This window comes from Electrona antarctica (genome assembly GCF_951216825.1).
Source record: "Electrona antarctica genome assembly, chromosome: 7".
Taxonomy (NCBI): Eukaryota; Metazoa; Chordata; class Actinopteri; order Myctophiformes; family Myctophidae; genus Electrona; species Electrona antarctica.
This window is the reverse complement of record NC_136812.1, coordinates 9,924,032-9,948,222: the sequence shown is the minus strand read 5'-3', so window position 1 is coordinate 9,948,222 and position 24,191 is coordinate 9,924,032. Positions and strand designations below refer to the sequence as shown.

Here is a 24,191-nt window from a genome sequence, read left to right as displayed (position 1 = left end):
GCGCGCTTTTATGGAACACATCTAACCAAGATTTAAAACCATGTCAAAATGTATGACACAAGAAGCCGGGGAGCCGGAGGAGGCAACGGAAGAGGGGGAGGGGGGGCAAGATGGATGAGTGATGGTAGGGCAGGTGAGAGGAGAGACAAAGGCGAGGATTACTGTACCAGGTAGAGAAAACACAGGAATCATGGCGATATGCACGGCCGGGCAAAGCATGCATGCAGCAAGCCAGCCAGCAGGTTTTCCTTCTAAAAGTTACTGTAGGACGCTATAAGCACACACAGGACTTCCCCTTTAAGAGCCAGTCAGCCAGTCATGATGTATGTCTAATTATAGAAGCAGAGTGAAAGAGAAGTGCTCTAATTGGTCGTCTGCTGCCACTAGTCATTATTATAGTAAATCAAATCGAAAGATAAGCGTATAAGCGAAACATGAACCGACTACAAACAGCTAAACAACAGAGAGTTTAGAGTCACGCCACTGTTTTTCCCACAACATTGTGACTCAGATCATTGTGTCAGTGTTTCAATTTATGGATATGTCATCATCCAGCACTGCTTGCTTTTTTTCACGAATACTTTGAAGCTGGTGGGGCTCGTCTGTGTCACCACTGACTCACGCTGTGCTGTTTAATGTTTAATGTCCATTTGCAACCCAACGGCATGCCATTGCCTCACCATGGCAGAAAGCATTGTGGATGCATACGATGTACACTGTACACTACTCTGAGATTTCTACATTTTGTTCTACATTTTTGAGTGGTGCAACCACTCCAACGAACAGCAATGTCCATGACTATGTGACCACCTATGTGTTCACCTAACTAACTATGTCACTATGAGCACGAGTACCAATGACTACCAAAAGTGGCGCTGTTGTGCCAGAAACAGAGAGAGAGCGATAGTGCTGCACTGCTGCCTGCTAATGAGAGACAGAGAGAGAGAGAGAGAGAGAGAGGGGGGGGGGGGGAGTTGCACCACTCAGTTCACACGGGTGTGATTTTTTTCTACATTTTTGACAGATAATGATGACCCAAGTTACTGGCTGCTGTACAGACCAGAGGTGGGACAAAGTCACTGTTTTGCATTAAAGTCACAAGTAGGTCAACTTACAAAGAACTAGAGATCTACTGTCTTTGTACTCGAGTCCAGAGTCAAGTCAGACAAGTCCTATAGCCTCAGTCCCAGCCTTTACTCATCTGCCAAGAGAAAAGCCTGGTCACGACCTGAGGCAGAGTGTGTCTTGCTGGAATGTTTCCGCTTCCGCCAGCACTTTTACAATCAACAGCGTAGTCCAAGACCGAAACCGTTTGTTTTGAGTCTTAAACAAGTCATTAATGCCATTTAAATGACGAGTTTGTGTTATGTTTTTGTGCATCTCCAAATGTGATCAATAAGTTTTTGGTTGACTAACTACACGTGAACGATAGAATCTTCTGTATAATTCATTTGACCTGGCTTCCATCGACTAAAATCACACGTGAACGTACATGTTTTTTTTGGCTCTCCTTCAACTTCATTGTATGCTGTCCTGTGGGATTGGTGAAAAGTGTTTCAAGTCAACATGCTGGCAAAAGACTAAAGTGAGATAGCCAGGAAGGTCCAAATGTTCAGAAAGGGATCTATGATCAAAGAAAGATGTACCACACCCCTGTCTGGAACAAAAAGGATGCTCTTTATTCAATTGATGTTTCGGTCGGTTGAATGAAACGTTTTCTGAGCCTTTGTTTTGATGGGTATACAGACAGTGAATAGAGAGATGTGAAACAGAGAGAGAGAGAGAGAGAGAGAGAGAGAGAGAGAGAGAGAGAGAGAGAGAGAGAGAGCAGGGAAGTGAAATGCAGCATTATGGTCGGGCCGACCTGGGCGTCCGAGCCCACATGGTAGTGATGGTACACGCCCCCAAACACTTGGCAATCGGGTCAGCCGCCGGAAATACATTTTCTGGTTGCGGTGACGTCGTGATGATTTGGTTTATTGTATGTATCTGCTAGTCTTGAGCTAATGTTAGCTAATGATCAATGATCATTTAAAATCATACCCATCTACTGTATTGCAACCAGAAGGTGTGTGTGTGTTTGTTTCTTTGCTTATTAGTGTGTTGTGTAGTAGTGTGTTGTATCTCTCACTCTAACCACATAATGCAGGAGCACGATTGACAACATGGTGACGACTCCCTCCTCTCAATCCACCCAGTGGCGCCGTCGGGACGTAAAAAGTGGGGGGGACAATGTTGGAGATGGAGAGTTGAGACTAGAGGGCAACTGAAGTTACTGCATGTAGGGCAGGCTATAATAGCCAGAATGGTCATTGCAGCGAGAGGCAGCCAATATACAACGACGATTGTGCAACAACATGGGAACGGTGCTAGAGAGACAGACCACCAGCGCCGGTCTGGGAAAAATAAATAAATAAATTACATTCCCAAATAGTGCGGGGACATTCAGACCACCCCTCTATATGAATCCAACCTTCCCTTATCCCCTCCCTTGAGTCCTTCATGTGTGGTCTACTCTACTCCATATACGGTGATTGATATTCATTAGCGATTAGAGAGCGGATGATGTGTGCACTGAAGTGTGCTCTACCTGGATGATTAGCACTTAGCCAGCCCATCGGGGGCCCCGGGGACACGGACGAGAGAGAGAGGGGCCAAGGGTGGGAGGCAAGTGGGTTGAGACAGAGAGAGAGAGAGAGAGATGGGGGTTAGGGATTATGGTAGTAATTTATCTGGACGAATGTCTTATTCGTGTGAGTGACCATCAGGAGAGGAATCAGCATGCTGATGATCTTAAGCAGGAGCGACGGCACAATGACGAGAGAGGAGGAGAGGAGAGACAGAAGGGGAAGCGTGCCGAATGAAATGTGAGATTGGCACATTTGGTGGTTTCAAACACTCGCACAAACAATCATTCCTGGGCACGCACGCACGCACGCACACATGCACATGCACACGCACGCACGCCTCCATAATCACAAAGCAAAATGTAAAAGTACAATTCAATCAAACTGCAAAAGTAGTTTATCTGAGAATGAATTACGAAGTGCTCTACCAGTTAATCTCTGGTCATTGTGTGTTGTGTTGTTCATTGTGTGTTTGATGATGAATTGAATATGAAGGACCCCAAAGGAAACAAGCCTTTTGTGCTTTCTTGGGGTTTTTTAATCCTCTTAGCAGACCTTGTTTTCAAACTGCTTGCTTTTCCTGTGTGTGTGCGTGCTTATGTGTGAGAGAGAGAGAGAGAGTGTGTGTGTGTGTGAGTGAGTGAGTGTGTGTGCATGTACCGTAGTGAGAGGGAGTATTCCGAGCGGCTGGTCTGGCTGTTTCTCAGCAGGTAGCTGCATTCTTTACACAGTGTCAGCAGGGACTCTGCCTCCGAACGTGACAGAGCACCGTGGTACCACCTGACACACACACACACACACACACACACACACACACACACACACACACACACACACACACACACACACACACACACACACACACACACACACACACACACACACACACACACACACACACACACACACACACACACACACACACACACACACACACACACACACACACACACACACACACACACACAATGACCAATGGCTCTATGGATTTTTCCATAAAGAAAGGGGGGGAGCCCACCATTTTAAGGGCGGAAATGTGACATGGTTCTTAAAGGAGATAGATCATGTGTCTCGCAGCAACAGCTGCAACGCAGAAAAGGGGACAAATTATGTGTCACTGCAAATCACATACAAATATATTTCCAAGACAATTGCTTTGCTAATTGAGCTACGCCAATGAGATATGTACTGTGTGTGTGTGTGCGTGTGTGTGTGTGTGTCTGTGTGTGTCTGTGTGTGTGTGTGCGTGCGTGTGTGCGTGCGTGCGTGCGTGCGCGTAATTAGCAAATAGGGCTTCTGTTACAGTGCAATTATAATACAGCTGTAATAGCTCAATTATGTCACTATTGTACCCCTTACCATAATGAAAGTTTATAATTGCAAGTGATAAAATAATGTATGCTCATGCTACCATAATGACGTGCTCTCGTTTAGCATGCCTTGCAGCCAAGAGCAGGTTATGGCCAAACTGGTCTGCTTCTCAGTTGAACTCACTCACGGCCACGGACTTCATTAACGTGTATTTCATGAAATCCCAGGTGGCCAGGAACGTGTTTGACGTGTTTTTGAGCTTTGCATTAAATAATAATCCTCTCGGTCCTATTTACCCTAAAGCAGGGCTCCCGACCGCTCGGCAACTCTGTGCTCAATGTGTTTTGCCAGTTTCAAGATGGCGGCGCGCACACAATGCTGGGGGCGCTGATGTTTATAGTCGTTTATCTCGGAATTACGGCTCAGGTTGAGCTGGATTGAACAAAGCGACGATGTTAGAGGCTCAATACTAAATCCCGGTTACCGCTCGTTTAAAATATGAATGCTTCTAAAGACTCTTAACCCTTAGACAGATTACTACTGGAAAACACGTGGAGTTTTGCATTAGTTCTGTCTGACTTGTACGTGATTTTCCGTAGTTCTCTTTTTTTATTAATACCAATCAATTAATTCGGTCCGCACCTCTGTATAGAGTATTGAGCATAAATATCAACTACATTTCCCAGAATTCCCGTGTCACGTGACACACGTGTATGCTTTCTTATTGGAAACTGACGCCCAGCCCCCAGTGAACAGGGGGGTTGGTTGACTCCTCCGAGGTGGGCACTGGAGGAAGAGTTTTTCAGCCAGGTTTGCAGTCGCCGCAAAAAAAACAATCTGAAAAATGATCCATCCGTGTCCAGTGGCATTCTCCAGTCCCAGACTGTTGGCCGGGCTGCAACATCCACCCTCGCGGATTACACGTGTGCAATGTTTTTTCTTCTCCCCACCGGAGTTACCACCAAGGCTGATGCCTTCGCTAAAAGGTAATTTTATTGTATTCGAAAATGCCCTAATATGACATGTCTAGTAAGACGATCCCTATATTTGGCCCGAGCCGACCTAGTGCTGATATCAGATAGATGTGGTAGAACCATATATGGATAGATCTAACTGGTTTAGTCATCGTGACAGGCATAGTCGGAGAATATATAACAAGGGTCGGTACTATAGGTGATCGACGTAGCTAACAAAAACATCTGATCAAATGAATGTATTGTACTGTGTCTTTGTGGGCCGAATCGTGGCATCGTGGCATACAAATAGATGTTTGTATAATTAGTATCACGATAAAATAATATGGCGACGTTAGAATGACACCAACAATGAGTGATGTAGCTGCCCAGCGTATATCCAGCACCATCACGTCACCACATTCCACTGGCTGTTGGCTAGTAGTAGTTGCTAACAAACACTGCACAAATGGTACTGGCTATTGGCCGGGCCACAAGCCCGGGCAATAGCCAGTACCAATGTTGCTGGATGATTGCGACGCAATGGTGCTGGATATACCCTGGGCAGCTAGCTACATTACTAGCGATCACTCATTGGTGTTTCATTCTAACGTCGCCATATTATTTTATCGTGATACTACTTATACAAGCAAATATTTGTATTTGTCATGCCACGACTCGGCCCACAAAGACACTGCACAATAAAATCATTGATCGCCAGCAGTCGGGTAAAACGCCATGTAATAGTAGCGTGCACTGACTACAGCTAAAATGTTTATTTATTTTTATATATTTAGAACTGGCATCAGATGAGGAGGAGGAGGAGGAGGAGGAGGAGGAGGATGAAGAGTCAAGACTGCGATGGCGTTCTCCGACACTGAACCGGATTCATTCATTCATTCATTTCAGGGGGGGGGGGCAGTTTTTGGGTGTTTTTTTTATTTAGCCTACTCACACATAACCTGACTCCGCCAGATGGGGCAGCAGAGAGTACACTGGGTTCCCCCCTCCTGCTCCCATCTGGGAACTCTCAGGCAGACTTGATGCCCGGCCACAAAACGGCCTGGCCAATCAGCAGCAGCTAGAAGCTAGAAGCTGCTGCTAGAAGTTGCTCACAAAACGGCCTGGCCAATCAGCAGCAGCTAGAAGCTAGAAGCTGCTGCTAGAAATTGCTAGAAGCTGCTGCTGATTGGCCAGGCTGTTTTGTGGCCGGGCATCAAGTCTGCCTGAGAGTTCCCAGATGGGAGCAGGAGGGGGGAACACAGTGTACACTCTGCTGCCCCATATGGCGGAGTCAGGTTAACTCACACACACACACACCGTCAAGGACTGGGTTTGGGGACATTTGGGAGGAGTAGCTCTGATCCATAGCTCTAAATGCGCATTTAGAGCTATGGATCAGAGCTAGGGGAGGAGTAACTGTTTTGTATGTAGGCCTATTTATTTTCTGTAATATTTATCATTGTATTATGTTAGTAGTCGTAAAAAATAAAAGACGCTTTTACAATGAGTTAGACCTGTCATGACTATTTTGTTCACTATTGTGAGGTTTATTGTATATGACTAAGCAAGTTTCAACTGTGATTTACTCTGTAACGGTAGATGGTAATAACTCAATTTCTTTTTTATAATACAGTATACATTCAAGTATATATTTTGATACATATCATGGGCACCAAGTCATATCAAAACAATGTCCTTGGATGTGTTTTTTATCAAAACTGTGTTTCTTCATAACAGGTTTTTGAGATACATGCATGAATAGACAAGGTACTGGTAAGACTATGTAAACATGGTATATATCAAAATGTGCGTTAGAATGTCTAATTTTACCCCAAAAAAGAATTGAGTTTATATGATGTTCCAATTTCAGAGCTATGGGGACTTTTAGCTGGATAGGTCAGATTGATCATGACTGACCATGCTATTTATAGATGGCAAAATATCTACAGTGGTACATGTGAGAAACTTTTTATTTTATTTTAATTGAACTAGACAACTCACCCTTTAAAATGAGATATTGCATGGCTATGTACGCCCAGCAGAAAAAAAGTTATTTAGAAAATAAAACTTCAACCGGGCATAACTTTTTTTGGTTGTCCTAGAAACAGAAAACAGTGTAAATGCAGGCTCTTTTAAATGGCTTCCAACACAAGAACTAAACATTTTATCAACTCAGTTCATTTTTTTCCTGGAAGCAGACAAGTCAAGCTTTCTCTGAAGGTCTTTCGTTGTCACACATTCACAACAGAGAATTTTCAATAAATCATTCAAAAACGCCATTCTGCCATAGAGAAGTCTACAAACTATATAGAAATCCTTGAAACTCTCAAAGAGTTAAATAGATGATCAGCTTTTGCGGATGGTCATCAGCTGTTTTTGGGGGGACCGGAAATGGCAGAGTATTCCAAGCGAAATAGAACGAGATTCATTCATACAATGGGCGGGGGGGGGGGGGGGGGGGGGGGTGAAGCAGCGAACAGTCAACGCCAGCATCCTCACTTCCCACGGTCCAGTGTCTTGCCTAAGGACACTTCGACATGTAGACAGGTCTGGAGCTGGGATTCGAACCGCCGGTATCATTGGACGACCTGCTCCACCTCCTGAGCCACAGCCGCCCGCCCCCCAATAGCAACAGCGCCCACGCGGGTTTTAGTGGCCATGATGAACGAGTTTAAAGAATCGAAATTCTTTCACAGAACTTGTGTGAAGTGCCTCTGTCTGCAGATCTGTGGCACTCCACTGACTGCAGGCCCTGCTACAGGCTGAGGTACCTCTGCAGATCTGTGGCACTACACTGACAGCAGGCCCTACAGGCTGAGGAGCCTCTGCAGATCTGTGGCACTACAGTGACTGCAGGCCCTACAGGCTGAGGAGCCTCTGCAGATCTGTGGCACTACACTGACTGCAGGCCCTACAGGCTGAGGTGCCTCTGCAGATCTGTGGCACTACACTGACTGCAGGCCCTACAGGCTGAGGTGCCTCTGCAGATCTGTGGCACTGCACTGACTGCAGGCCCTACAGGCTGAGGTGCCTCTGCAGATCTGTGGCACTACACTGACTGCAGGCCCTAAGGCTGAGGTGCCTCTGCAGATCTGTGGCACTACACTGACTGCAGGCCCTACAGGCTGAGGTGCCTCTGCAGATCTGTGGCACTGCACTGACTGCAGGCCCTACAGGCTGAGGTGCCTCTGCAGATCTGTGGCACTGCACTGACTGCAGGCCCTATAAGGCTGAGGTGCCTCTGCAGATCTGTGGCACTGCACTGACTGCAGGCCCTACTACAGGCATGAAGCGTACCGAACGCTACAGGTGGAGGTTGGTGCCGTTTTCAGTTTAAAGCTAAAAAGGACCGGTGGGCCCATAACAGCTCTTAAGAGACCATCAGGAGTAATGGTGCAGAATAATCTACCAACATCCTCATTGAGTGTCTGTGTGTGCTTTGTGTGTGTGCTTTGTGTGTGTGCTTTATGTGTGTGTGTGTGTGTGTGTGTGTGTGTGTGTGTGTGTGTGTGTGTGTGTGTGTGTGTGTGTGTGTGTGTGTGTGTGTGTGCATGCTTCAAGGGCATGCACTTGCATTTCATTAGCAAAATAGCCCTTTATGTACACAGATGCAGCCCATCGATTTGCGCCGACGACGTTTGAAATCCTGAGACCAAAGCAAATGTGTGCTTTAATGTTCCCACATAATTAGTTCTTGGCGTGCTGACCTTAGTTAATTCTGCCATTTCTGATGAAGGTCGCTCGGCTGAGCGTGTTGCAGCAGTTCAGTTTTATGGACGGGGACGCCTTTTGGTGTTTTAAGCATCATGCTATACTTTAGCTATTGAAAAATAGAAGATCTACAAGCTCATACGAGCTTGTAGATCTGCTATTGTTTTTTGAAAAATCGTGAAAATGTTGCGCAAATGTTTTAATATATTCTTTCACAGCGGACGTTTTTTAACTCACATATTTGCCTCTGGCGGGTCCCTGGAACAACATATTTTCAGATGGGGGTTGGCGGCCAATTACATATATTTTTGGGGGTCCTTGACATGAAATAGTTTGAGACTGACATAACAGGGTTTTCAGAAAACTGTCAGGATTTAGAAGACTTTAAAAAAAATCGTTCTCAGGTCTACATGGGTTAAGTGCCCTAAAACACTGTAAAAGATGAAAAGCGTGTGCAATAACACTGGGATTGTTTTGGCAGGATGTGTGTGGGAGGAGGAGAAGCTTTTCTCCTCCGCATGACTCACAATCACGTCAAACTTCTTCAAGGACAGCAAACGTGTACGTGAGTTCACGTAACATCCGAGAGCGTACAAAATGTAACCACATTTGGTTACATTTGTATTCAATTAACAGCGTAGTGAGTAGTGACACATGTTCAACTCTCCAAGGATCTGTTAACCCATTTTAGACCCGAGATCAGATTCTAAAAATATCTTCTACATCCTGACAGTTTTCTTAAAAAGCTATGTTTCTATGTCAGTCGTTCTTAAATTTTTCAAAAATAGCAGATCTACAAGCTCGTAGCGCGCCACTCGGTGGCGCGCTATGAGCTTGTAGATCTGCTATTTTTCAATAGCTAAAGCATAACATAATGCTAACACCAAAAGGGGTTCATGTGTCACCTTATAGCTTTTAACCACTTTAACCGTTATTTTAAACTTTAGCCGTTGAAAAATAGCAGATCTAAAAGCTCATAGCGCCACTGTGAGCTTGTAGATTTTTGAAAAATCATGAAAATGTGCCATAAATCTTTGAATATATATTCTTTCACAGTGAACATTTTTAACTCATATCTTTGCATCTGGGGGGGGGGGGGTCGCTGGAACAACACATATTCAGATGGGGGTCGGCGGCCAATTACATATCATTCTGGAGGTCCTTGACATGGAAAAGGGTTGAGCACTGATACGTTTTTCATAAAACTGTCAGGATTTGGAAGACATTTAGTGGAATCTGGTCTCGGGTCTTAATGGGATAAGCAAGCAGAGTCAGACATACATACACCTGCTTCTCCAGAGGCAGGGTGGGATCCACTCTCTCTCCGACCATGGTCTCCTTGGGCAAGTGGAACTTCATGCCCCCTCCTCCTCCTCCGGCCAGCGGGCTGGACCGGGAGGCCCCTGGGGGCCGCAGGCGCTCTGTGGGGGGCGAGGAGGAGCGGTCCCACTCTGCCCCGTCAAACTGCACTGTAGCGAGAGAGAGAGAGAGAGAGAGAGAAAGAGAGAGAGGAAGGGAGACAGACAGGAGGTCAGTGGAGATGACGGAGAAAGGACATTCATACGATGTCATCGTCAACGGGGGCTCGATGCTCACAAACAAGACTGGGTTAGACAACAGATATCCGTGTTACAGAGCCAACCTTATGGGCTAGAGTGTCACCGTAATCACCAGCATAATAGGGTGGCGTCATCATAGGGTGGTGCAGGACAGGATAATGTGGCGTGAGCTCATGTCCTTGTTTCCTATATACAGTCAACTAGCAACATTAATCAGATGCCCAACGGTGGCCAAGCTCACACTGAAACCCTGCTGAAACCTGCTTTTGTAAAAAAGAAAAAAGAAAAAAAAAAAGCTCCGAACTTCCAGGACTCAGCACATGGTTGTGGTGAATACAGAACAGCAAGTGTTTTCTAATTGGGGGAAAAGGCTAAAGAACACGTGAAAAAGAAGCGATATCGCTGTAAAGAGACGTTTCCCAGTGGACACACAGGCTAACACAGGCACTGGAAAAAGCACGTAACAGCCGAATCAACAGGTAAAGAGAGAGAGAGAGAGAGAGAGCGATAATAAACAGTAAAATCCTCAGTGTTAAATTGAGTGTCCATTTACCGTATATTTCCAAATAGTAGCACTGCCTCAAATAGCCTGCCCAGTTCCTTTAAAACGCAAAGGGTCTGATACCATTTTGCATATAACGCCCCGTCCAAATAATAGCCAGCCCTCCCCAAATTAAAGCCAGGGATATTATTTGCAGGGGGGTTACTGTATTATTTGCAGTTTCTTCAGACACATTTGGATCCACCCAGGCTATTATTTGCAGTTTCTTCAGCCAAATTGGAACTGTAACCAAATAATCGCCCGGTGCAGGCCGGTCCTGCAAAAATAAATCAAAGCCTGCTGCAAGTATTCATTATTCACTTCACTATGCAGTTGTTCTGTCCCCTGTACCATGTTGATCTGTTCCTGTAGTGTACTGTATTGTATGGTGTTTTTGTATGGACATAGTGTTGGGTGCTAGCACATATGCACACATGGCATCAACGCATGGTGTTGTGTGCTGGGCTGCTGGCACACTATACACTCTGTCTTTCTTTTATCTGTATTGTATTGTGTTTTTGTATGGACATAGTGTTGGGTGCTGGCACATGCACACATGGCATCAACGCATGGTGTTGTGTGCTGGCACACTATACACAGTTTTTCTTTTATCATTCATTTTTTAAGAGCCTGCCCAGGGACTACAGATGGAAATTAGCTTTGGCTAACTCTGGCCCATTTACATTGAGGTGAAAACTGACATGTTGATTAATGAGCTTTGTCCCGGTCAAATAAATAAATAAATAAAACAAGTAGTCGTCTGGTTCCGTTTAAACGCCCGGGGTCCAAAGCGATTTTGCGAATTAAACGCCCCTGAGGCTACTATTTGGAAATATACGGGTAGTTACATTTGTACACTCTCAAATGGACACGGACGACTAGACTCTGTATATACGAGGCACTGGTGACGTGGCCAGACAATAAGAGATATATCTCTGCTTGCCAATATTCATCTAGTAACATCTAACAATTCAACATAGTGCCAAAAGCAGTGGACAAAACACAGACAAACCTACACCTGCTTTGACCAATCACAAATCACAAATCACAAATCACATCGCCGTCCCAATATGAAGGACCTCCAAAGTTTTAATTGTTCTGCAGCTTTTGAAGATTACATCATCTGGCAGCCATGAAGTCTATGGGATTTTTAACGTTTGTTTAGAGCACTTTAAAGCCAGCCAAGTCTATGGACTTTAATGTTTGTTTAGCGCCCTTTAAAGCCAGCCAAGTCTATGGACTTTAATGTTTGTTTAGAGCCCTTTAAAGAAAGCCAAGTCTATGGACTTTAATGTTTGTTTAGAGCCCTTTAAAGAAAGCCAAGTCTATGGACTTTAATGTTTGTTTAGAGCACTTTAAAGCCAGCCAAGTCTATGGACTTGTTGTTTGTTTTTAGGGCCCTAAAATGACGGCGTAAGACACCATGTGGCCGATATAAGTACAGTGGGGCTTAAAGGTGTAGTGAAATGAAAAATACACTTCACACTTTTAGACCATATCCGTGGTCATCATATGGGCATACCTAACAATGGATGCCAAAATCTCATTTTTGTGTGTTTTTATATCAAAAGTACATAAAAAATCACACCCGTGTGAACTGAGTGGTGTAAGGTTTTTTATAGCATGATCAGCTGTGGTCTGACGTAATGTCTGACGTAATGAAATCACACCCGGATGTGATTTCACAACTGGCTGTTTTTGCGCAGAGAAAATGACCACGGTTGCTACGGTCATCCAGTTCACCCGGGTGTGATTTAATTACGTCAGAAATTATTTTGAACATAGCAACCATGGTCATTTTTTTCTGCACACAAAAGCCAGTTGTAGGAGTGGTTTACACCACTCAAAAATATTTTGTATTACTTCCTGAAAACGAAAACGTGCTGCGTGATGACGTGTCGAGGCCCACATCGATAAAAGCCAATAAAAATGAAGCTCACCAGTTTAATTCCCCATATCTCCGCATCCGTCCAGCACAGGCTGCACAGCTGCTACTGATTACAGAAATCTTCCGTTTTTATTCCCATTCTAGATAACATCCAGAGAGTGTATTACTCGGTTTCAACTTAATCACGCTAAAAAATTGTATCTGAAAACATTATAGGGTAGAAATAAGCCACATTAAGAGTAAACTGGTAAAGCTGGCCGACTATCTGATTTGTAAACAAACATCCACACGCTGTTCTGCGTAGCATAGCTACCCGTCCCTAGCTACCGTCCCATCCCCTGAAGGGATGCGACGCTCTGATTGGTTCAGAAACTTCATAGCGGTGTTTCAACTTGAGACCGTCTGAAACTTCAAAATAAAATGTCTACCATTTCCGTTTCACTACGCCTTTAAAGGTATATTCAGTGATTTCACTTAATTCAAATATCACTTCTTTTTTTGTTTTGTTGTGATAATCCTCCCTACTATAGAGTGTGCACCATATAAGGAGTTCCTCCCTGTCCCCAGTTAACCCCTGGGGTCAAAAAACCTTAGGTTTTGTTTTTGGCTGGGTGGCCCTGCCTTCATCCAATCAGGATAGAGAGGGGCCTTCCGCCAATCATGACCGAGCGGGGGCACATCTTGTTACCGGGGCGGACCAGGGTTTTTTCCAAATCACCCAAATCACTGAATGCTCCTTTAATCTATATTTCACCAGACGTATCGGTAGGCAGGATTTGTTTTGATGGTCTGCAGAATTATGTCCAAGTTCCAACCATCTTGATTTATCTTTCTATTGATCTAAGACAGTCCATCCGTTCAGACGGTCACTGTGGCTGTGAGTGACAGACAGACAGGGAGGGCTGCGGTCAGTCGGTGACGAAGGACGTCACATCACGACAACCTGCGTGGTTTGACATCTGACCACCATCACCTTTCACCGGACAGGGCAGGGGTCAGGAAGGGCAGGTGCAGACCACCAGGGACTTTAGGGGACAGGGGTCAGGAAGGGCAGGTGCAGCAGGCCACCCGGGACTTAGGGGAGAGAGCGAGAGAGTGGAACATCACCTCTGTCCATGGAGGTCAGTGAGAGCGAGAGGAGAGGCTCATTGTGTGTGTGTGTGTGTGTGTGTGTGTGTGTGTGTGTGTGTAGTGTTAGTGTGTGTGTGTGTGTGTGTGTGTGTGTGCGTGTGTGTGTACTGTGTAGTGTGTAGTGTGTAGTGTGGGGGGGCTTATTGGGGGTGATAGGTCACCTTGCTCTCTGGGGGGTGCATCCTCTTCCAGCTGGCCCACGGGCGCGGGCCAGGGCATCTCCGACAACTCCCTCATTTCTATCAACGGGTTGGGGGTGGGGGGTGGGGGGAGTGAAAAGAAGAGGGAGTGGAGGAGAGCGAGAGAGAGAGAAAAAACAGACCCAGAGGTGTTAGATTACCTAAATGGAGAGAGAAGTGGTGGGAGAGAGCTGGCGATAGTAAGTAAGAGATGTGTGGTTGAACGCACGCACTCGCGGTTTGAAAGCGGAGGAGTTTAGATCGAAACGGAAATAGAAGAGAAATGAGTCAACATCAGTGGAAGCAGTGTGTAAGGGTGTGTGCGTGTACGTGTGTATCTGTGCCGTGTGTGCGTGTGGAGGTGACATTGTGGAGGTGTGCTGAAGTGACGTTTTCTCCCGTCATGAAACGTATCTAAATATAAATATATCTGCTGAGCCCTCTCTCTTCATCCTCCCTGAAACGTAGCTATATTGAGCCCCCTCTCTCTCTCTCTCCTCCCTTCAACACAAGTTCAGAACATCACATAACATCTCTAGCCATATAAAGCACATATACAACAATTTACGGAACTCATCAACCGTACAGATAAGTCTACTGTGCAGTCCTTCTACTCCACTACATCTCGGATCCAAATATTGTACTTTTACACCACTACATTTATTTGAAAACTTTAGTTAATTTGTAGATTGATTATTATTACAAAACATTAACCACTTCAGCCCTACATACTGTACAATTCGGCCATTTGAAAATAGCCGATCTACAAGCTCATAAAGCAGCTTGTAAACTTGAAATGGAACTTTCGGCATAATGAGTACTTAGCTTTACTTTACGTACATTGTGATGCCAATATTCTTTGTACTTTTACTCAAGTACATTTTGAATTCCAGACTTTTACATGTAACAGAGTATTTCTACTGTATATTGCAGTATTGATACTTTACGTTAAGTATAGAGGCACATTTCTGGCTCTACCAGCCGCCGCCCGAAACAAATTGAAATTCTGTACGGCGACCTGGATTGTGATGAGACTTCTCTCTTTGTGCCGTCAGCGTCATCCGTCAGCTATACGCTGCAAGCCCTCCCGTTCCCCAGAAGCCGTGCTCAAAGACACGCGTGCCCTGAGGGCAGAGAGCGTGTCTATTCATACAGCAGCACTACCTCCACAGGATGGGAACAGAGGAACCCACCCAACCCCAAAAATAGCTCTCATTAGAGCGGCATAGCAAGACAACCACCTCCTCACACTCATTACTGCAGCCTCAGTGGCGACAAACACGCACACACACACACACACACACACACACACACACACACACACACGCACGCACACACTCACACACCTTATCCACGTTACGATTCTTGCATCTGTTTCACGCCAGCATGCATCCAGCCAGCACCCCCACCAGAATCCACCACCCGCACACGCACACGCGCACACACACACACACACACACACACACACACACACTGAAAGCAGATTACAAAACAAATAAAAGGAAAGGGGGGTGTGATATCTTAATGAGCCGACAGATCCGAAGCCCCCCCAGGTCTCGAACATCAAAGGCCGCCTGAATGGGCGTTTGGAGAGGGTCCCGAGCTGTACATACATGCCCCTCTCTTCAGGCCTTGGTTAATTATTGAGCAGGCAGACACACTCCGCCACTTTCTCTCTGGCTCTCTGTGAATTATTGATGCACGGCGCAGCACAATGGCCCCATCTGGAGCGGGCCGCACCTCCACCCAAACGTCAGGATTAAAGGCTGGCCTGGCACCCGTCTGCACAGGCACGCAAGCACACACACGCTCACACTCCCTCTCTCTCTCTCTCACACACACGCACGCAAGCACACACACGCTCACACGCTCTCTCTCTCACGCACGCACGCACGCACGCAAGCACACACATGCTCACTCTCTCACACTCTCTCTCTCTCTCTCACGCACGCACGCACGCACGCACGCACGCACGCACGCACGCACGCACGCACACAATGCCGTCCTGAACCTTACACCAAGTCCAGCTGCCACCATCACAACACACACCCCCAAACACACATAAAGTGAGAAAAGAAAGTGTAAAAGAAAAAAAGTGTAAATGACGAGAGATCACAGATCTGCCAGAAAATAGAGAGGGACGGGGAGAGAGAGAGAGAGAGAGAGAGAGAGAGAGAGAGAGAGAGAATGCTCGCAGCAAATAATCTAGATATGGAATATGCAGATCATTTACTTCTGAACTCCTATAATATAGTTTGGAAATCCCACAGGGGTATATATTATAGCCCCTCATTTTTCCAGAAATAGCAGTTGCGTTGTTGTGACACATGTGATCTTGTAGATCTGCTATTCCTGTTGAATGTTGGACCCAGAATAAGGACGCTAGGGTTCATGTGGTTATGTATTCCAGGCAAAGGCATTCTGAGGAGGTCTGGTCACCATTTCCGAGGCTAGGTCACCATAAACCAAGACGCCATGTTCCACTGACCTGACAGACTTCTTGCAAGCACGCATGAGACACGCACGCACGCACGCACGCACGCACGCACGCACGCACGCACGCACGCGCGCACAGACAGGGAGAGAGAGAGAGAGAGAGAGAGAGAGAGGAGTAAGCCAAGAGAATCCATTTCAGGCTAGAAATGTTTGCAGCCGTTTATATGTTTGATTCATGAGGAAAAGGTTCAGCAGCCTCATACCATGCTCTCTATGTTTGGGTCTGTGTGGTTTCTCCAATTCATGAATCAAAAAGGATATTCTATAGAAAGTGTGTGTGTGTGCGTGCGTGTGTGCGTGCGTGCGCATGGGTGCTCACACGTGTGTGTGTGCGTTCACATGTGCAGTATACTGAGACACAATGCATCATACAGTAGGTTCACAGTGTGACCCGATTGCGATGCCAGTGGAAAATGTACCCTGTGAAAACACAATGGCCCCTGATTCTGGGGCGATTACATGATTACAACAATGAAATTAAATAAAACTCACACACACACACACACACACACACACACACACACACACACACACACACACACACACACACACACACACACACACACACACACACACACACACACACACACACACACACACACACACACACACACACACACACACACACACACACACACACACACACACACACACACACACACAGGAGGAACATCTGGCTTCCATTTATTTCTAATAGGAACCTGTGGCTCCTCCTCCTCTGTTCGTCAACACATGGTATACAGACAACACACTTCAACAAACCGTCTGAGAACAACCATATTCCACTCTTAAAAAAGAAAACGTCTCAAGCCAAATGGCAAAAAACAGGTGTGAAAAATTCAGCAATTTGGGGTCTGGCGCCTCTACCACCTGCCAGCAATTACTAGGAATTATTCGAGAGGGAAGAATGAATAATAAATAGGATTTTCCTAATTCCTTTTTGCAGAAAGACACATGTCAACCCTGATTGATGTATAACGGACTCCCCCAGTTCTGGGCAAGCTGTTATTTCAGCGTCTGAAACTAAAAAAGGGGGCAGAACCAAAACAAAAGACAATAAAACGGCTTCATTAGGCTTAGGTTCATGAAGACATCTGCTTTCCGGCAGCCAGCCTTGCACACAAAGGACATCCACACAAACGGGCCCCCGTAATGACACAATTAACACCTTTACCCCAGTGTGAAATAAAAACTAATTTCCATTAACCCATTTAGACCTGAGAACGATTCTACAAATGCCTTCAAATTTCTGACAGTTTTCTGAAAAAACCCATGTTTATAAGTCGTTCTCAAACATTTTCATGTCAAGGACCCCCAAAAATATCTGTAATTGGCCGCCGACCCCCATCTGAAAATATGTTGTTCCAGGGACTTAAAACGAATATATATTCAAAGATTTGCGCCACATTTTCACAATTCTTCAAAAATAGCAGACCTACAAGCTCGTAGCGCGCCACTCGGTGGCGCGCTATGAGCTTGTAGATCTGCTATTTTTCAATAGCTAAAGTATAACGTAATGCTTGAAACTCCAAAAGGGGTTCCCGCCCAGAATGGGTTAACGCAGACGTCCCACATAAAAAAAAAAGGAAGCACGCCACAACGATCACAGTGAAATGACTTCCTACTGTATTCGATATTTCAAGATTCTGCACATGTTTATTCCCATCTTCTTTCCCACTACAGATACATACATGTATGCAGTACATGTTACATGTATTCTATTTTGGCTTGAGCTTGAAAAGCATCAAGATATTCCGTGCCTATCTTTTTTTTCCTTCGCTGTATCCATTTTCCAGGGATTCAATATCCCCGTTCCCTCGTGACCGCATCAGCTAACCCCCCCTTCCCACCCCCACCCCCCCCCCTCTGGCTCTTTATCTCCTTCTCTCCTTTACCCACACCCCCTCTGAGTGGGGCATTATCTCTCCTTTCACTCCCTCTATCCCTTCCCCTCCTGTGCCCTCTCTCCCTCTCCCTATTCTCATCACCTCACTCTCCATCCCCGGGAATCACAGAGGACAAGGCTTTTCATTAATGTCAGTAACGCTTCACACTCCAGGAGAAAGAAAAGGGAGAAGAGAGAAATGGGCGGGAGGGGGAAAAGGGCGACAACGAGGGATCCATAGAGAGAGAGAGAGAGAGAGAGAGAGAGAGAGAGAGAGAGAGAGAGAGAGAGAGAGAGAGAGAGAGAGAGGAGAGAAGAGAGACAGGGATGGCTGGATGGAGTGAAGAAGAGAGAAAGAGCGAGATGAGAATCCTTCCGGACGGAATGCCAGTAAATTGATAGAGGCCAGTTCGATGCCCCCAGGGTCTGCTTAGAACAGTGACATAACACTGATGGGAATCCAAGCATTTTGTATCTCACTCCTTCATTTACCCACATACACATGCTATTAATGCACACGCACGCACGCACGCACGCACGCACGCACGCACGCACGCACATTCATCGAATAATAATAATGGCCAGGCCAACAGGCCTATAGACATAATTTCTGTTGAGTTTCTGACAGATGGAAAACAGGAAATAGGTCACTGTACGGCCATCTAATTAAGCTCTCGGTGGAACAAGGCATTGTACAAAGTGACACAAACATGCTACGGTTATTCACTTAATAAGTAGAAAGGTAACAGGTCAGTCTGACTGCATAAGCACTTTGAGCAGATATTGGAATATGTTCTCAAGGAAAATCTCCTAAATCTGAACTCTAGAGTAATATTTACACAGACTCATGCATCCTTTATCAACATCTTATTCAAAACAAGATGTTTGAAGGGATGTTTGAAGTGTGCTGTGGAATGGTCTGATTTGACCTACAAAAGGCAATGACAGTCTACTTCCTAATAAGTTGAGGGCTGTGGCACTGAGAGTGCTGCAGCTGTCAAGTGGATTGCCTCACATCTGACAGACAGAGAACAGAGAGTGGAGCTCAGTGGCTCCTGAGTCCCTGTCCAATGCCAAGCCGACAGACTCTGGGGGTGCTGCAAGGCAGCGTCTTAGGACCACTGCTATTCTTCACCATCCATTAACGATATATGAGAGATGCATGGTCTTGTTTTGAAAACCTAGCAGCAAACGCTCGTCTCAAAATAAGGATGCGAACATGCATCATCATTTCATCATTTTTCGAGATAGTGGATTTCACAATATCACGCCAGACTTCCCGGTCCTTCATTGCCATCCCCAGTTCCTGCTTACTGATGCCTGTGTCCCTAGCGATGACATCAGGGAACGACAGTTTTCTGCCTCTGGTCTGCTTTGAAGCAGGACTCCAGAGAAGAAGGGAAGATATAACCTCATTGTCAGCTCTGTAGCAGTGGCCGGCAAACTGTGTTCTTCTGGATCGGACTAGTGAAGAAACACAGGGAAGGTTGCCGTATATTAGATTAGTCGATGGGTGGCTCTTCCAAGACAGATTTTGCGCTCTCATTAGAAGGCGGTGTAAGTGCCATCCAACCGTTTCTCTAGTTTCTTTGAAAGTGTCCATGTCTCGGACCCATAGAGTAGAATCGGCTCAACGGTCGTCCTAAATATTTTTACTTTTAACATCTTACTAAGCTGGGATGACTAGATCTTATGCATGTCATTGTAGGCTGACCAGGCCATACCCTTCCTAGTTTGAAAGTCCTTTTGGGAAGAAGATATATATGAACCCAACTACTTGTAGTCATCAACCTGTTTCAGAGGAGTGTTGTTAAGTGTTTTTATAATGTGGTTATTGTTGGATTTGCATATATTTACGTATTCAGTTTTCGTCTCGTTGAGATAAAGACCAACACAGTTGGAGGCCTGATCAAGAGACTGAAGGAGAGTAGTAGTAGTAAGTAGAGCTTGCCGAGCCATGAGGCCCATAGGGCAGGAGCCTATCTCCTGTTTCTGTAGCGTGAGGCAGCTTGATGTACAAGTACACCTCCTGGACATGACGCTAGTATGTCGCAGGGACTTACCCCCAATCCAACCCTTGATGCTGAGTGTCAAGCAGGGAGGCACTGGGTCCCATTTTTAGAGTCTTTGGTATGACCCGGCGGGGGATTGAACCCCGACCTCCCAGTCTCAGGGCGGACACTCTAACCACAAGGCCACTGAGCTCAAGAGACTGTAGGAGAGACTGAGCGTATACCAATGATTGACTGATAAGTGCGATGTCATCAGCGAAGTCAGTGTCGGTTAGGTAAATACCTAACCGACACTGACTTCGAAGACTGTAAGCAGCAATTGGCTGTCTGAAAATATGCTCCCTCTTCGTCTATAGGGCTAGGCAAAACAAAGTCTATTTTCTTTGGACCCAAGCCCAGACTAAAGGCGGCTCCTGGAATCAAGGTGGAACTATAGGCACTTAGGTCATACCGTAGCAGCAGTAAAAACAGCAGGGAAATACGATCATGTTGGGAGGAGACATTTTCGGGAGCTCAAATGGCTGCCAGTTGAGGTCAAAGTAGTCCAGCTTTTAAGCTCAATATGGCCCACAAAATGTTAAATACCGGTACCTGAACAACTACTTTCCTAGCGTAGGGGCATCACACAGTCTCTGCATCCTTCAGAAGGTGTGAGAAGGACTACAGTCATGCCTGTGTGGAATGGACTATATTCGCATTAAGCACAATAACTATAACGATACAAATCTGAAAAATGAAGCACGTTCAGCGCAACCTTATCAACGACAGCCATTAAAAATGCATTGGATGTCTGGGATGCAATCATTCTCACTCACCCTTGAAGGTTTCGTCATTATTGGATATGAGGAGACAGATAAAAATAGCTATAACGCTAGCTGGTAGACTAGCTGACGTTACTTCAGGTAACCAAGATTATCCCCTATTGCATGCGTCGTTCAGCATTAGATTTACTGCAGGTGTGCCCCGAGTCATATGGGTGTGCCAATAGTCATGTCAGTGTACATTAGCACACCTAAATCTAACAATTATTAATTTGATTAGTTGCAGCCATTTTGCTGACGGCCCTGAACGACATGACCAGGGTAGGTATGCAACTCCAACCTCCCCCGTCAAACCAAACTCAGCTTCGTCTATGCAACGGTCTGTTCTATATACGGCAGTGAATGCTGGACCCTGAAGCCCAGTGGCGTGCAGACATTTAGAGGGGCAGGTGCTCAAGTGAAAAAGGGCACTTTGTGCAGCGCGTGGAACCGGCCGGTTGCCTTAATTAATAGTGTGAGATTTATACATTTTTGGGCCTAAATAATATATTAGAAGCTTTTATCAAGAATTGATCAATGTCACCATGGTCCACTTACTGTACTGTACACTGTAAAAAAAAAAAAAAAGGGAAAAAAAAAAAACCCTAGTGTCTATCTGTGCACGCCACTGCTGAAGCCAACCCTGCAGAGCAGAACTCTCTATATACGGGTGCTACACCAGAATGCTTCATGCAGTACTTAACATCAGAGCAAGAGTACACGTTACCAACAAGATCATGTCAAGGGTGAGCCAGAAAATAGCAGCCAGGAGAATGAGCCTTATAGCAGGACACTGCCAAAGACATTGGACGCTAATTGGTGCTGTGGGAACCAACCAACACGCAGGCATCAATCGTGAGGACGTCCCACAATGACATACGCGGATGTACTCAAGAACGATGTAAGGGCGCAAAGCTCCAACACACTGGCCTGATGTAGACATGTAGAACCAGGATGACTGGGAACCACGATGGAGGGCTCGTCTGAGAACGACGCAGCACGCCGTGTTTTTTGGCACTGGAGAACAAACTAAATCTCATTAGCTCATTAGTGAATGGCTGAGGTGCCACTCACACATTGCTGTACCCGAGCCTCTGACTTCCACACATTAACCCATTTAGACCTGAGGACGATTCTACAAATGTCTTCTAAATCCTGACAGTTTTCAGAAAAAAAACATTTTCATCAACATCAGTCGTTCTCAAACATTTTCATGTCAAGGACCCCCAAAAATGAATGTAATTCTCAAAATATGTTGTTCCAGGGACCCCCCAGAAGCAAAGATTTGAGTTAAAAATGTTTGCTCTGGAAGAATATTCGAAATTTGCACCACATTTTCAAGATTTTTCAAAAAATAGCAGATCTACAAGCTCAAGCTACGAGCTTGTAGATCTGCTATTTTTCCAATAGCAAAAGCATAACGTAATGCTTAAAACACCAAAAGGGGTTCCCGCCCAAAACGGGTTAATGACAGCTGCAATTAGACCTGGGCGCCGGTGGTGACTGGTGACAGCGTCCTAGTGTTTACATTTTAAATCTGTTGGAGTGAATGAAGGCTGTCACAACACTAACCCCCCCCCCCCCCCCCCCCCCCACAGGCTCCCTACGGCTGACCGTGACAGACGTGCCAATAGGACATACTGGTAATCCTTGGCTTGAAGTATCATTTTGATAACATGCATATACACAGTAGGATACTGTACACCCGTGGGAACGACAGAAGCTGATTACTGTACGGGTATAAAGCAGGGTTGGAAGCTGCTAAATGTTTATTTTTAGATATTGTCATAAAGGCGCTGGAGGATAAATGTAATATGAACAGACACCCATCATAACACACACACACACACACACACACACACACACACACACACACACACACACACACACACACACACACACACACACACACACACACACACACACACACACACACACACACACACACACACACACACACACACACACACACACACACACACACACACACACACTGTACGAAGGCAAACCATAAACAGCCTCTCAGTTGTATTAATGCATGTGCTTTCTTGCCTCCGCCTTGATTTAACCCATTTTGACCTGAGATCAGATTCTAAAAATGTCTTCTACATCCTGACAGTTTTCTGAAAAAGCATTGTTTCTATGTCAGTCGTTCGTCGATTTAAAAAAATAGCAGACCTACAAGCTCGTAGCGCTCCACTCGGTGGCGCGCTACGAGCTTGTAGATCTGCTATTTTTCAATAGCTAAAGCATAACATAATGCTAACACCAAAAGGGGTTCCCGCCCAAAATGGGTTAAATCATGGGTTTTCAACCCGGTGGTCCACGGACGTATTGCAGGTGGTCCCTACAGCCCTGGCCATGCATTCAGAAAAATTAATTACAAAACGGTACTTGTCCATTTTTTTTAAATGTACTTGTATTTGCTGTTCTTGTTTCCTTTTTACATGTGAATAATAATATTTTGAGGGAGGACATGCGAGGGCTGTCCGGTTTGCTCCAGGAACAGTGAAAAAAGTACTTAGCCTATAGAATGATATCCCTGATCTTTACTGGAAAATAAAATGCTTCGAAAACTAGATGTGTTTTGTCCAGCTCCTGAATGTAGCACTAATCTTAAACCCATGGAACGGTGCATGAACCGCCGCCACTATTGTGTCAGCTGGGTCTATGATGGAACCACTCCAACACAATAGTGGTGGTCCTCAGGTTGCTCCTAGTCAGGACGGTGGTCCCTGGGTCAAAATCAGTTGAAAATCCCTGCTTTAAATGACTGGTTATGCCGCAAAGACCATCTGTGTAGAGGTGTTTGTGGTTTTCCGTGTGTGTGCGTGCGTGCGTGCGTGCGTGCGTGCGTGCGTGCGTGCGTGCGTGCGTGCGTGCGTGCGTGCGTGCGTGCGTGCGTGCGTGCGTGTGCGTGCGTGTGTGTAGAGGTGATGATGAGGTTAGGGGTGGTGGGCCCCCTACCGCGGGTTATCTGACTGAGTGTGTCATATCGGCAGGGAGGGAGAAACGTGGGGACAGCCCAGTCGCTGAAGCTGGTGGTGGTCCTCAGGTTGCTCCTATACCGGACGGTGGTCCCTGGGTCAAAATCA

At 45.7% G+C, this 24,191-nt stretch overlaps 1 protein-coding gene across 1 annotated transcript in view; it reads right to left on the bottom strand.

Moving 5' to 3' along the window:
- The window catches only part of LOC306927366 (SH2 domain-containing adapter protein D-like), a gene marked incomplete at its 3' end in the record, with an annotated part of 55,298 nt that overhangs the window by 10,274 nt on the left and 20,833 nt on the right, over positions 1 to 24,191 (bottom strand). Inside the window, exons 5-7 of the mRNA XM_079507077.1 lie at positions 13,886 to 13,963; positions 9,891 to 10,074; positions 3,288 to 3,407 (exon numbers count right to left, since the gene is read on the bottom strand). Coding sequence (XP_079363203.1) covers positions 3,288 to 3,407; positions 9,891 to 10,074; positions 13,886 to 13,963 — 382 coding nt within the window. The remainder of the gene's footprint in view (positions 1 to 3,287; positions 3,408 to 9,890; positions 10,075 to 13,885; positions 13,964 to 24,191) is intronic.